Source organism: Uranotaenia lowii, chromosome 2 (assembly GCF_029784155.1).
Source record: "Uranotaenia lowii strain MFRU-FL chromosome 2, ASM2978415v1, whole genome shotgun sequence".
Taxonomy (NCBI): Eukaryota; Metazoa; Arthropoda; class Insecta; order Diptera; family Culicidae; genus Uranotaenia; species Uranotaenia lowii.
The window spans coordinates 251,537,036-251,550,809 of NC_073692.1; the positions used below are offsets into that span (position 1 = coordinate 251,537,036).

At 39.8% G+C, this 13,774-nt stretch overlaps 2 protein-coding genes across 2 annotated transcripts; both read right to left on the reverse strand.

Annotated features, from left to right (window-relative positions):
- Positions 1–288: 288 nt before the first annotated feature.
- Positions 289–7,105, reverse strand: LOC129747512 (thyroid adenoma-associated protein homolog). Its single transcript, XM_055741769.1, has 13 exons — positions 6,913–7,105; positions 6,779–6,846; positions 6,597–6,709; positions 6,291–6,533; positions 4,375–6,223; positions 3,280–4,314; positions 2,997–3,121; positions 2,778–2,931; positions 2,350–2,717; positions 1,593–2,291; positions 1,349–1,533; positions 1,084–1,247; positions 289–1,014 (listed from the first exon to the last, which is right to left on the reverse strand). Exons 1-13 carry the CDS (start codon positions 7,028–7,030, stop codon positions 769–771), a joined length of 5,367 nt encoding a protein of 1,788 aa, XP_055597744.1. The 5' UTR covers positions 7,031–7,105; the 3' UTR covers positions 289–768.
- Positions 7,106–8,834: 1,729 nt separating this feature from the next.
- Positions 8,835–9,520, reverse strand: LOC129744281 (uncharacterized). Its single transcript, XM_055736727.1, has 3 exons — positions 9,316–9,520; positions 9,115–9,222; positions 8,835–9,043 (listed from the first exon to the last, which is right to left on the reverse strand). The coding sequence occupies exons 1-3, from the start codon at positions 9,426–9,428 to the stop codon at positions 8,923–8,925; spliced, it is 342 nt and encodes a 113-aa protein (XP_055592702.1). The 5' UTR covers positions 9,429–9,520; the 3' UTR covers positions 8,835–8,922.
- Positions 9,521–13,774: the final 4,254 nt, after the last annotated feature.

A 13,774-nucleotide genomic window follows, 5' to 3' on the forward strand; every position in this document is an offset into this window, starting at 1 on the left:
TTTAGGTCCAGTAAAAAATTTAATTCTCTAGCATCTTGACTATCAAAGATAAAGTTGATGAAATGATTCAGTCGTTGGCCAAATCAACACTTAAAAAAATTAACGGTTTTCAGTTAACGGAACTAATTTAAGTTAGGTGGACTAAGGGACTAGCGGATGAGCGAGCTCGATAATGGAAATTGACATTTCCAAAATTCATAGTATGCCAAAACTTATATGATTAGGGGTTGAAATTTTCTTTCTCGTGGATGGATCTGATGGAAATAGTAAAGAAAAACAAATTTCGAATGATTTTCACAAATGATTTTCTATTTCAAATCATGACATATTAAGGTATGTTTATGAACGATACCTGATTACTATTGTACATACTTCAACGAACTAAAGCTGGAAGATGTCATTGAATGGTTCAATACATTTCTTGTATTGAATTTTCATTCAAACAGAATACAACCAATGAAACATTGATAAAATTACATCTAAACGAAATCACAGAATTCAAACATATGCCTTTATAACTTCACTTTTCAAGCGCTCGGTTATATGTAGGAGACTATCTAAGAACAGAGGAATTTCAATGCAATTGAATGTTTATAATAAAATATTCGTTTTTGTAAACCTTTTATCCCAAGGTGACTATACAGATGGTTTTTTGAAACTTTTACTTTAATTATGACGATCGGCTTTTTCAAACAATATAGAAAATATACGGAATTACACGGCATCCATGTTGAAGTTTAAAATGCTTGCAGTCCTATTCTATGAAATTTACAACAACTGTTTTTCACTTGTTATATCAACTAGTTTGGCAGGTTTTTGAGCATCAGCCAGGCAGACGCGCAGTGTGTTCTTATGATTACAATATTTCTCAGCAATTTTGATGATCTTATCGGCATCGGCATCGATATGTAGATTATGGCGTGTCACCAAGTTATTGACTTCAACCCTACAATGCTCTTGCAAAGCAAACGACTCTCCGTAAACGTTCATTTCATTTTTGTCGAATACACGTATCTGAAATTCGAAAACGTTTGGATTTAGATGGATAAGTTGTTTTAAACGCATGTGGCAAGAGCTACTCACTTCTGATTCTTCAATAAAACTATCTTCATCTTCGGTTTCAATTTCGTAGCTCATTATTATGATGATCACAGCGAGGACATGATTCAAAGAGAATTTTTGACCAAGCATTGTTTTCGTCAACTGTTGGAGGTATACTTTGGGGGCATATGATGATAGAAGCGGTTCTAGAAACATTGAAATATGTTCAATATAATGTAAAAGATTGATACAAGTTGCAAAAATGTACAGTGTAGTGCAAAACTTAGGAAACACATTTGAGCCTTACCTATCTTAGTTTTTTCGGAATGGTTGTATAGAAATGATACAATGCGAGCAGCGCTATCGCGAATATCCGATTCATCATCTCTGAGCAGCACTAGCAAAGTTCGACTGAAGTTACAGAGAAATTCGAAAGATTTCGACTCACAAAATCGTCTTGACATAATTCTTAGAATTTGAACCGTTGTTGTCCTGGAATCGAAATGCATTTAGATTGATAACATTGATAATAACTTTGACAATTTCTTTACCTCACACTGCTACACTGAATAGCTGATGCCATCATAGGCAGAATATCGATGTCAGTAGCATTTTCCAGAACTTTTATATCTGCTTGGTAGATGCATTTCACACATTTGAAAATGCTTGACTTTAACTGATCTGGTTTACAAATTGCAGACTCGAGTAAAGCTTTCAAATTGTCCTTATAGTTTTTGTTATCAAGCAATACCTGTATACCAGCGACGTTGTAACTTAAAATGGTGTAGGCCTTCACAGTGCAGCTATATTGCAAATTCTGCTTGATAATAGATTTTAGGTAATGATGAATTTTGCTTGATTTGGAGAATTCATTTCTAAGTGCTTTAACCTTGGCTCGTTTACATTCACTTAGATGACTAACGTAGAATAGTTCCATTTTGTCCAAATCGAAACTATCGGCATTATTGCTGATATCTTCAAAGTCCATTATCAAAAGAATGATATTCATCATTGATTCAATGTAGTCGTAGCTAAACTTTGTGGGATCAATATTACAGAGAAAACAATCGCTTGCTATATTTTCGTCATCATTGTACATGTACATAACAAGTTTGATCAGTACTACTTTCTTCATAATTTGTTCACTTCCGTAGAAAGAATTTTGCTTGGTAAGATTGAACAAATAATCTACGATGTTGCTCAGATCATCCAGAAACTGATCATCCTCGGCAAATATCATATTTTGACATCTAGGAAGGGAAAATCATTTATAGGTATCACTTTAAAAAAAAACCGAGTTTATCTTACCTCGCTAAAATTTCTATCAGTATGTCCAAAATAGCTCCATACAGTATGAAATTTGGCTTGACTTCAAACAAATAATTCGAAATAGCTGTGTATAGTTCAATCCAGTTGTTGATTTGATTACTGGATTCTGGCATGACACCGAGTATGCGCGTTTTGATCAAATACAATATTTGCAACAGTGCACCATGCACCGAATTAGGATTGATGCCTTTGTTATTAGAACGGTTCAAACTCTCGAGCAGCAGGAATATCCGATCGAAAACCAAATCCGGGGACACGATGATGGCTATGAATTTTGCAGCTAGATAACGTGTCTGTAGCTCAGCACAGCCAGAACAAATGGAAACTATGGGTACGAAACGGGATAACTGGAATACAAAAATTATTATAAAATAAACAATGAATTGGACAACTCAAAATAAACATACCTTCAAGTTAGATTCACTGCCTTCCAGTGCTGAAGGATACAGGCGGCTGAGCAGTAGCAGAAGAGGATGCAACTTTTTGCTCCTAGCACCGTTCATGACAATTTGGCTAGCTTTCTCCAATTCGTTTATGAAAAAATCATACAGTTGAGGATATCTGAAAAAATACGGATTTTTTTTTTTGATAGGCTATCGTTTGTGTGAGCTTTCTCTACCACTCACCTCAGGAAAAATATCCTTCCAGTCATTTTGTTGCGGATATTCAAATTATCTGAATCTTTGGTTCGCTGCACACCGAACACTCTTATCATTAGTGAAGAAAACAGAAGAGTTGAGGAATTCCTTTCCTAAAAAATCAAAAAAATTGGTTAACTGAAAAAGTCTCTACATGGCCACAATTGCAGCTCTCAACTTCGGTTGTATTACAGACATTGTATCGCGTTTTCAGTAGGTTCGTGTCAGATTATTTTCCAGCTACCCTCCCATAATGAAAATGAATACTAACCGACCATGATTCTGCATCGTATCCGTTAATGGCGCACTCAATTCCGTCTGATACGAATTCCCCGATGGCTTCTCCTAGATCTGTAGAACGGAACAAAGCTCGCAGAATGTTTAAAGAATGTGTACGGGTTTGAGCCGTCGATCCAACCCGGCACAGTTCAATCAATTTTCGCATGGAGAATTGTAAACCCTTCGAGGTGCTAACTTGGAGTTCCGAAGTGATAAGAGCTTGCATCATGTAGGGTAACCCAGCACTTCGTCTTGTGGAACAAATCTTTTCCGTTCTCAATTCACTGTTGTTGTTTTCGATACTGTTTTCATCGCCGCTTATGGTGCTCAGTATCTCTTCCAGCCATTTCATTGGAAGCTGGTGCAGCTCAGTGTGAGACGAACCCCAAAGGCGTATGCAGAGTTTTGAAAATCCAACATATGCTTGCTCAAAAGCTCCTCTATGCTTGGTCTCGGACAGAAGTTCAATGAAATGGTCTCCTATTTCTATGATTTGTTCACAGCTCAACAAACCAACGGTATCATTCTCTGGAGAATCATTTACTATAGATTGCTGAACTTTAGCAATGGGAGCTTTGAATGCTAGGTCTCCCAGTATCAGAGAAATTTCTTTGACTGTCCGCCACGAGCAAAGAAGTAGCATCTGAGGAGTTGTTTTCAGATCGCTAAGTTCTTCGGCAGCGACTTCTTCGTTCGTTTCTTCTGCTTGCATTTCGACGTCCTCATCAAAACCATAATTCTCAATCGAACTGAAATCGTTTGGCAAGTGTCCCTCAGGAGATGAACTGTTTACTACAACAACTACTATTTTCGATATTTCACGGCAGGTTTCAATGAGTTTCAGCACATACTTAATCCAAAGCTCACACTGGCAAATTTGTCGAAGGTCCACTTTACTCAACAAATGGCGTATGCAGATGAGAGAACCAAACAATGGATTTTCACGAGCTGCACGTAGTAATGATGCCTTGGCCATCAGCAATCCGTGCTGAAGAATCTGATCACACCAAAGAAGTGTTCGGTAAACCTGTAAGAAAGAACATTATTTAAATCCATTCATTATACATACTTTCATTCTCATCATTACTTTTGGTTGAATGTGAGTAGATTCATCGCTCGTGTAGGGTACTTCTGTATTAGTGTTGATGAAGCAGAGATACTCCAGATAATACGCTGCTGATATCGAGTCATTCGGTTTTATACTAGTCATAAGTACTTTTACTATTTGATAATTTATAAGATAATCAAATCGCTCAAAATAATACTTTGGACAATAGAATAAAACGTTTATGCAATTTGCCTTGTTAGCCTCGTAGCTGTCGTTCAATGAATTGAGCAAGTTATAAACTTGATTCTCGTTCCACATGCTGAAACTCTCATCGTCATAGAATATGTAGCTAGCGATTTGCAAAAGTTGTATAAGTATTTGGAAAGATATTGTTCGTCTACTGTAGTTAGCTCCAACAAACAGACTGTCTATGCAAAAGTGATGCAACCTTTTGACGAAATCATAATAAAAGTGACTTTTGCCATCCGTGTCAGATTTCTTAATTATACTCAGAAATCCGGATTTCAATCTGTTGAGCGCATTTTTCATGTAGCTAGTTATTTTTTGCCTCGTTGAGGGAGCTTGGACGTTGATATTATTTTCGAGAAAAAATAAAATACATTCCAGATCCTCGTTTGTAAAAAGCTCAGTACTTTTATGACACTCAGTAAGCAGATGTAATGCAGATAGTCTCGTGGAATCATCTGCTGAAACCATAGCCAGTTTAATATCTTTGTAAGATAGTAAATTCTTCCATTTAAGGTTGTTTGACTCGACTTTATCGAAAAGACCGCTTTTCTTAGCTATGCCTAAAGAGGTTAATATCAACCCAAAATTGATAGTGGTATTGCTGTTGATCATGTAGATAGCAATTTCTGGATATGTCTTAATTGCTTTCCGTATAAGATCAAATAAAGTTTGTTTCACTTCGGCATGATTTTCGTTTTTGGTTATCTCAACCAGTATAGGGTTTATCCATTTGTTGAACCACTCCTGTTTGTTCTCATCATAGCTGTACGACATCATCAATGTTTCATAGCAATTATTGATGTGCAAGTTCACGTTCCCTTTGTCATTCACAGCTAGAGACTTCAGCAAAAACTCGATGACATTGGGAACGGCGAGAAGAACAGCCTTGGCTTTGACTATGCAGCAAATTGAGCTTATCAGTATACATTTTGTGCTTATGTTTATGTTGACATTCCGGATATAATCATATATGATGTGGTTTAGTTGATCATTCACTTTAACGCCCAGTTGTATAGTCATTTTTAACAGCTCCTTGCAAAGATGTCTAACACTGTCCATATAGTGATCCAAATGCGACAAAGAATAACCTAAATTGATCGATAGAATTTCGATCAGCTCACGATGTTCCCGTTTCAGATAACCGTCGACAGGAGTAGCCAAAAGCTTTTTGGTCATTTGCGAATAACCTCTTGTGATACCAAGAACAATGCTTGGTTCAATTGAGTTCTCCTCGTAGATTTCCTTCAGGACTTTAGCAGTTTTCGAAAATATAGTGAAACCTTTGAACTCTGGCTCTCCGAAAAAGTCGGGCTCAATAGTACATATCACACCATTGAGTAAACATAGCTTTTTTGTAGAATTATCTTCAGCAAATATTCGTTCCGTTAGTCTGCTATACCTTTGTTCCAAATTTGCATTCATGGTTATCAAAATCCCACAGTTGATTTTGGTGTCCATCGGGATTTCTGGGTTATCCAACATGTCCCAACAAATCAAAATCACCTTTTCCACATTCTTCTCTCCTTCATAAGTACTCCGGATGGTAGAAGCAAATTGATTGAAACATGATATAACTACCCGAAAAGTAGAATGTATGAAGAGGCTTATTTCACTTTTGTCGGATGGTGAAATATTGCGACTGTAATGAAAAATTGTAAATGAATATTTATTGCAATAGAGCCAAGAAAATAGTTACGAATCTTCACCTCAGCTGCTCAATGTATAATCCTAGCGATTTGTTCATGAAACTCAGAATGTCCTGTAGACAACAACGAATCGCATCGACACCGACTTTGAAATTGTCAAAACAACTTCCAATGCTATTGATCAAACTGTTGCGCCCAGCCAATGTGTTGTTTTGTCCATCAAAAGTTTGAATGCGATTTTTGATGGAGTTAGTCAATCCAGTTACTACGAATTCTTTTCCTAAACTTATTTGGCTCAAAAATCTGTTCAATAAAACACAAATAATCAGCTTAAAATGTGAAATAAATTGCAGAGCAAACCCTTACTTTGATATTGAATTTTTTACAGCATGTTTCAAAGGAGCCTCCATGAATAGGTCTGCCAAAATTTGAACATTCACTAGTAGTGTTTTTTCCATGTCGGTAACATGAGCAGAGTACTGAAATGTCGAAATAGTTAACCAAAGTTAGTGTCAATCACTTTCTAACAGTTCGTTGATTCCACCTACCTCCTTTATAATTTTTATCTGCTCGTCCACGGTTGTGGCATCAGCTATTCCAGAAATATATTTATTCTCTGTGAAGAAATGAATTCAATATTATTTTCATATGACCAACTCTTGAACTTAAACGCGATGCTCACCGAGTTTACTACCAAAGTATGTAGAAGGCACTTTGAATAAATCCATGCGTAAATCTGAATTCTTTTTGTAGTTTTCATTTGTCCGTATTGATGAGACCCTTAACGATAAACCATTCATTGTGAATAAACGATTAAAGTTGAAAATTTAGAAAAACCATGCGATATTTTTGTTACACTACTCCACTTTTTTCGATTCGTCAACAAACACGCTCATTTTCTTATAACCATTTATGGTTCTTAAATAACCATTTTATGATGTTTACTTCAAAATCGCCAATATGGTTATTTTTCAATAATTTTCAGAGGACTGAACCAGCTGTCAAATCGCATACAAACGCACCGTACCAAATTTTTGGTACCAGAACGTCAGTGTGGTTCCCGAAATTAAACACTTCACCCCATAACAGACTCGAAATAGGGTAACATTTTGGTTGCCGAACGCATCTGTTGCTGTCATACTGCAGATTTAGAATCAATTTTAACAAGGATTATGCTGAAAACTCCGCATTTTGTGCCCCACCATAATTTATTAATGCTATCAAAGATTCCTTTCATTGACATTCCCGAGCCGCAGATATCATTTTAAGGATTATTAAAAAAATTGCCTCTGGTTGAAATTTTTGCAATGAGGACGCCATGTTGCCCCTATACGTGTTTTACTCGTTTCATTTTTCTTCTTCCTGCGGGTTTCTTGACTGAAAACTTGGTACGGGAATTTTTGTTTTCTTCAGCCCCTTGATAATTTTTCTAGAAAGAATTTTAACCATTTTGGTAGTTTTCGAGTATAAACTATAAAATGGTTGAATAATTTGATATCGCCATTTTGAAAGCGGTTCAAACTGCAGCCGGACGCCCAAGCAAATTTTTTCTTCCGCGGAACAGCATCCAGTTTCCTGAAAAATCAGTTCTGGAAACCGTGCAAACTTCGGATTTGTAGAAGATGGAGAAAGGTAAGTGATTTATTCCAATTATTCGTCAATCCCAACATCATGAACAAAGAAAAATTTCAGGGTGCCGATTGGATGATGCCGGTTCAATTCCGTTTGATAAACCAGCAACATTCAATAGGACGAGGACTCACTCACCGGTCCATCGTTACCAGCCACTGCTAATGGAATACAAAAGGAATTGTTTTTCACACCGCCCGGAAGGAGGCCAAAATGTTTGAAAAACATCACCAGTGAGTCAAAGATTATTCGTCAGACCCGCCTCCTCCACCCTCACCCCGTTAAGGATAGCAAACTAGAGATAATGGTATTGGCCATCCCGCAAGAGCTCGTTTTCTTATCAGGTTTCGGTAGCGCTCGTGGGGGAATTTTACTCCTGCTACCAGGTTATTCGGCTGCTGTTGGCGTTTGCTTAAAGCTAGGTGGCAGTCATAAAAAGGCTATTAAATTACTATAATGGGGCATGTTTATAAGTTTTAAGTACAAAAACAATAAACTTAATGTTCTGATAACTCTTATTTTTTCAATACCTTCAACAATTGTAATCAAATCGCACAAAACAGCCCTTACGGTTGAAAAATAACCATTTTTGAATTTCTACGGTAATCTTCCATTCGGTTAAAAAACAACCATATTTCTACTTCTCCCCGAAAAGTCATTTTATGCACGCTGGGCCAAGTTGAACCATTAATGTTTGAAAAATAACCATAATGGCAGTTTAGTGGATCAAGTCGTTTTATGAGTTTTCAGCGAAAACTCATAAAATGAGATTCTACAGAGAACTTGAATAATGGTTATTTTTCAAGCATGGTCGAAAAAGTAAAAATGGGTCGAAATTAAAAGAAAATATCCGTTTTTAAATATGAATCGACTTAAATTTCATTCAATATATAGAAATTCAATAAGTTTCATATTATGCATTATGTATTATAAACATTATTAATAAACATAATTGTAATTGTAATTGTAGCACTACTATGTTGCATTAGCGGAAGAAAGTTTTGTCGGCGGAGGGAATGATTGTGTCGGCTACTGCTACGGATAATGCGCTGCTGCCTTTCCTTCAATGTTCAGCCGGTGGCCTGTGGTTCAGCTTCCGGCTGTGCTGTGATTTTGGTGCCAGTTTTTCTTGGTGTATATTCGGAACCTCCTGATGCAGCAAACGTAGGGAGTTCCGGAACATTCTGTAATAAATTTTCCGTGGTTATTAATTTTGGAACAATTCACAGAGATTCCCAAATTGATATGTACTTACCTAAAGACGTAACGGCAGCTGTTATAATTTCGTTGAGTAGCAAACCGACGAATTTTTGTCTGCGGCGGAACTGCTGCTGCTTCCGACCCCAGATAACCTAACTCTCGTCTGAAAATTGAATTTGAAAGAGTGACGTTAATGATCTATCTGAACACAATTTCTATTTATTGAATTAACAGATATTACCAGAACAATACTTACAGTTTGTATGTCAAGCAATTCAAAAGATTTTTAAGAAATTTAGTCCAACGTAGAATCACAAACAAAACAAACACTTCAGCGAATGAAAACATGGCTCCTGTTTTTTCAGTCATTTTTTTGTTTAATTTCAACCATTATCAAAGTTTTCTTCATAAACTCGGAAAATGGTTGAAATTTAACAATTCATAACGGTTGAAAAATAATAATTTTAGCAGTTCTACTAAAAATACCATAAAATGTATGAAAAACAATCATTTATGGTTAAAAAAATATGAGCGTGTGGGTTCTCATGGAGAACTCATAAAATGGCATTTCCCGGGAAAAGGTCAAAAATGGTTATTTTTGAATAATCAATGGTTTAATAGTTTCTAGCGTGAAGAGTAAGGATCAGAGGTGCCAGATGTTTTTGAAGATTTGTCCTGATTTTCGAGAGACCGTCTTGATTTTTCCAAAACGCTTGAATTTTCCTGATTTTAGAAAAACGGTCTGATAAATGTTCTAATGTTTAACCTGATGATTTTAAAATTGTTTAACCGATGAAAATAATTGGTTCAGATGATCTAAGTGGTGTTGCAGGCTAACTAAGTTTCTGCCCGCTTAAGTTGCATAGTTTTAGGCGTCTTCAGTACCTGTATTTCGCCTTTATATATGCAATTTAAGCAGAGCTGCATTTATTTCCATCAATCTAGTGGTGTCCAAAAAAATCCAGATTTTTGTTCATTGCGATGTCCTGATTTTTGTCAGAACCACCTGGCACCCCTGGTAAGTATCATCTTCAAAGTGTCATTCGTCCAGCGATGCCAGGTGTACTGATTTTGAATTATGTTTTATCTTCAGCACTCAAAACAAGTTGGAAGTAGATTTTTTCACCACATTCAGATAATTTTTTATTTCTGAGGAAAAGCTATAAGACGGTTTCGGTTTAGCACTGATGAACTGATGTACAAGCTCGAACAAAAAATTTTCAGAAACTTGTGTAAAATTTCCAGTGCTCTCTTTTAAATAAGCCGTTAAAAAGTGACGAAAAACAGTGCCATCTCTTGCTTGATTTGTAACTTTTGTTCGGGCCCGGCCGATGGGGGGGTTCGGAATTCGAGGGTTTTCTTCCCGTCTCTAAGGCGACGGCATCCACCAGCAGCAGAAACTCCAGGTAAGTCGTCAATTCTTCTGCACAACAGCTGATCGCCCGCTCGGGGGGAGATTTAGTTTACACTTTCGGTGTTTGTTGTACGGAGTGCCACTGCGCGATTCGATTGCGCTTTCTTAGCCAACACTTAACTCGCCTGATTTCGGATGAATTTGTAATAGGAAAGTCGCTTAGTTGGACTTTATTGCCAATTTATTGGGAACGAATTAAAACCCGTGCGTTCAATTCAACTTTACTTTCTATTCTGAACTTATATCTAAAATGGCTTACATACTATTGTGTGAGACTCTCTCGGTGAAAGTTGTTATGTTGCGAGAGAGTTATGCTTATTCTAAGGTACGTGCACAGATAATGGTGTTTGCGAACAAATTGATTAAAGTGTCAAGTGAACATAAAAAGGACACATTACAAACAGAAATCAATTTGAACTCCTGATCGGTTCAGTACCGATCATTCCGGCCACCTTGAAACTGCTGGCGATCGTTTCAATAACCCACATGCCCAACGGGTTGCTGCATGCTTCTTCGGCTGGATTCGAAGGCACGGCTGGTATGTTGCTCATCGAGGAAACTGCTTCGTCTCAGCGTCGGAACTAGGGATTGATAATGGGACCCGGGTGATCACTCGGCTGAAAACTCATTCGGTTGGACCAGAAGATACGGTTGACACGTCGCACATCGAAGAACTTAGTCGCAACATCGGCACTGGTGCAGAATCTGTGAACGACAAGAGATCCGGTAGAACGAACAACGGAGGATAAGGTTATAGGAACGCTAATCACCTGTTAGCGCCCTTTAAGCGCGTTGAGCAACGTTCGGCGTGCTCTACCGATCTTTGAAGACTCTGCTGTTGATACCGATGTTGTTGGCCGTTCTCGATGGTGGCCCATGAGATGCTGCGACGATGTACGATAGTTGGTGATCTGGAATCAACAAAAGACCCGGTAGATGGAACGATAGGAGAAAACTGATAGGAACGCTAATCACCTATTAGCGCTCCGTTAGCGCGTTGAGCAACGTTCGGCGTGCTCTACCGGTCTTAGAAGATTCTGCTTCGGACTTGTGGCTAGGTGCATGGCGATGAATGCTCGGTGACGATATAAAAATAGTGTTGGAAAGGATCTGCAATCGACAAAGAACCGGTAGATCGAACGAGAAAATGTGACAGTTTGGAACGCTAATCACCTATTAGCGCTCGACATGCGCAGTGAGTCACATTCGGCGTGCTCTGCCGGTCTTTGTAGAAGGATCTCGATGATGGCGGGGTACAATAGGACGTCTAAGGAACTGTAAGCAACAAAGACCCGGTAGATCGAACGATATGGATGGAATGATAGGAACGCTAATCACCTGTTAGCGCTCCATTAGCGCGTTGAGCACGTTCGGCGTGCTCTACCGGTCTTTGTAGCTTTCTAGTTGTCGGGGTTGTCGCGTTGACCTGTTGACTGCTGGCGGTGAGTAAGATGACAATCTCGCTTGGCTGGCTGAATGACTCCATCTCGACCTGGATGAAGCCTTGTAAAGCGACCGAGTGGCCGCGAGGTGGTGGAATAAGGCCAGTTTTCCAAGGATGAGGATTGCCATGCGTGGTCGTAGCAGTGCTGACGCTTATCGGGGAAATGGAACATGTTGGACAGATTGCTGGTCACATTGTGCCCGCCTGCACCAATCTCGACAACTGGTGCGCGCTTAGCAGCAAGAGTTCGCCAACGATGCGATGGCGGCTTTGACCGTTGGGGTTTCTGGAACGATTCCGTTGGTAGAAGAGGTGCACCTAACTCCAGGCAGGTACCAGAGGGCTGCTTGGCCAAAGGATCGATGTAGCAGCTGGATCCATCAACAGCGTCTTCTTTTTCGTCGTTGCTTTTAGCGGCACTTGAAAGAGTGGCGGACAGCGGATTGTGTTGAACGACGCAACCGACGAGCAGCGTATCCTTGAGCGCGTACCCTGAGTTGGGCTCACAGGATGCGTTGAATACCACGCATTCATTGGTGGTTTTGCTGGCATCCTTGAGCACCGGGTGATGTGGCAGATAGCAGTGTGGTTTGTAGTGTTGAACAGAATCGCTGTGGTGTGAATATCTGGTGGAGTTTCGATGTGTGGCTCTCGTTTCGTTATCTCCAAGGGTGGTTTGTGGATCATTAGACCGTGAATGGCAGGCGACGTATCCTTCGTCGTGGATTTGAGTGGTGGAGGGTTCAACGTCCATCCTTTGGCTCCCATCGGTGGTGTCCATTGGCCGGAACTCCTCAGGGATCGTTTCTCGGGTTTGATCAACGGTGGAGAGGAAGCACGCTCGCGGTGCGGTGGTGGAGCTGGAATCCACTTTGCCAGAAACTGTCCAGCCAAAGAGGGTGTCCACCAAAAACGGGAAACCGTTACCAAGGGAGTGGCGTACGCCTGTGTGAAACTCATGGTAACATTCTCCACCGATGATCATGTCGATTGTTGCTGGAACGTTGAACTGAGGATCCGCCAATGGAACCTTCGGCATTCTCCAGGCAGTTGAATCGATCGGGGATGTGGGGAGATATGATGTTGGTTTCTTCATGACGAGGAAATCGAGTGTGGTGGAGAAGTCGCTGTTCTTGGATATGATTTTGGCAGCTAACTTGTGTTTGATGCGCTTCACTGACTCTCCGATTCCGGCAACTGAGATGTCCACGGGCCTTTGACGGGTGGCGAGTTGGTTCGCCAGCTTCTTAGTGATGAAGTTGGACATCGCTGCAGAATCTAGCAGAGCTCTAGCAGGAATCTTTCTGCCGTATCGGTCGACAACAAACAGCGTGACCGTCTCCAATAGAACCGTCGAATTTGAATGCACGGATAGATTTATCGCTGGTGGGTTTACTGAACCGCTAAAACCTGGATTCGCTTGTACGGGATGTGGTTCTTCAGTAGTGGGTTGCTCTAGATGTGCTGTTTGGTGGTCGTGCAACATGGTGTGGTGTTTCGCTTGGCAAATCCTACACAGAAACTTCGATTTACAGGATCTTGCCTGATGGTTTGCACGAAAGCAATTCCAACAAAGACTGTTCTGTGTCACGAGCTCTCGCCGCTGGGAGCTTGACAGGTTCGAAAATGCTGGACATTGGTGAAGAGGATGTGTCCTCAAGCAACAGTGGCATGGCGAAGTGCTGGATTGAATTTCGGATGTAGCTGTGTTTACGACAGACCGAATGGGAAATGGTTTCTTCGGGATTTGGCCGGCCACCTTGGAAACGGTGGGCACTGAGGAACGATGCTGGAGATCGCTGTCCACGGATTTCAACATCCGGACCTGGTGGATGAGAAACTCGATGAGCTCGTCGT

Coding starts and splice junctions, on each gene's coding strand:
- LOC129747512 (XM_055741769.1), bottom strand. CDS start 7,030: ATGAATGGTTTATCGTTAAGGGTCTCATCAATACGGACAAATGAAAAC. Junction 2,718..2,777: donor GCAGTGAATCTAACTTGAAG/GTATGTTTATTT, acceptor TTTGTATTCCAG/TTATCCCGTTTCGTACCCAT. Junction 1,534..1,592: donor ATTCAGTGTAGCAGTGTGAG/GTAAAGAAATTG, acceptor TTTCGATTCCAG/GACAACAACGGTTCAAATTC.
- LOC129744281 (XM_055736727.1), bottom strand. CDS start 9,428: ATGACTGAAAAAACAGGAGCCATGTTTTCATTCGCTGAAGTGTTTGTT. Junction 9,223..9,315: donor AATTGCTTGACATACAAACT/GTAAGTATTGTT, acceptor TTCAATTTTCAG/ACGAGAGTTAGGTTATCTGG. Junction 9,044..9,114: donor AGCTGCCGTTACGTCTTTAG/GTAAGTACATAT, acceptor AATTTATTACAG/AATGTTCCGGAACTCCCTAC.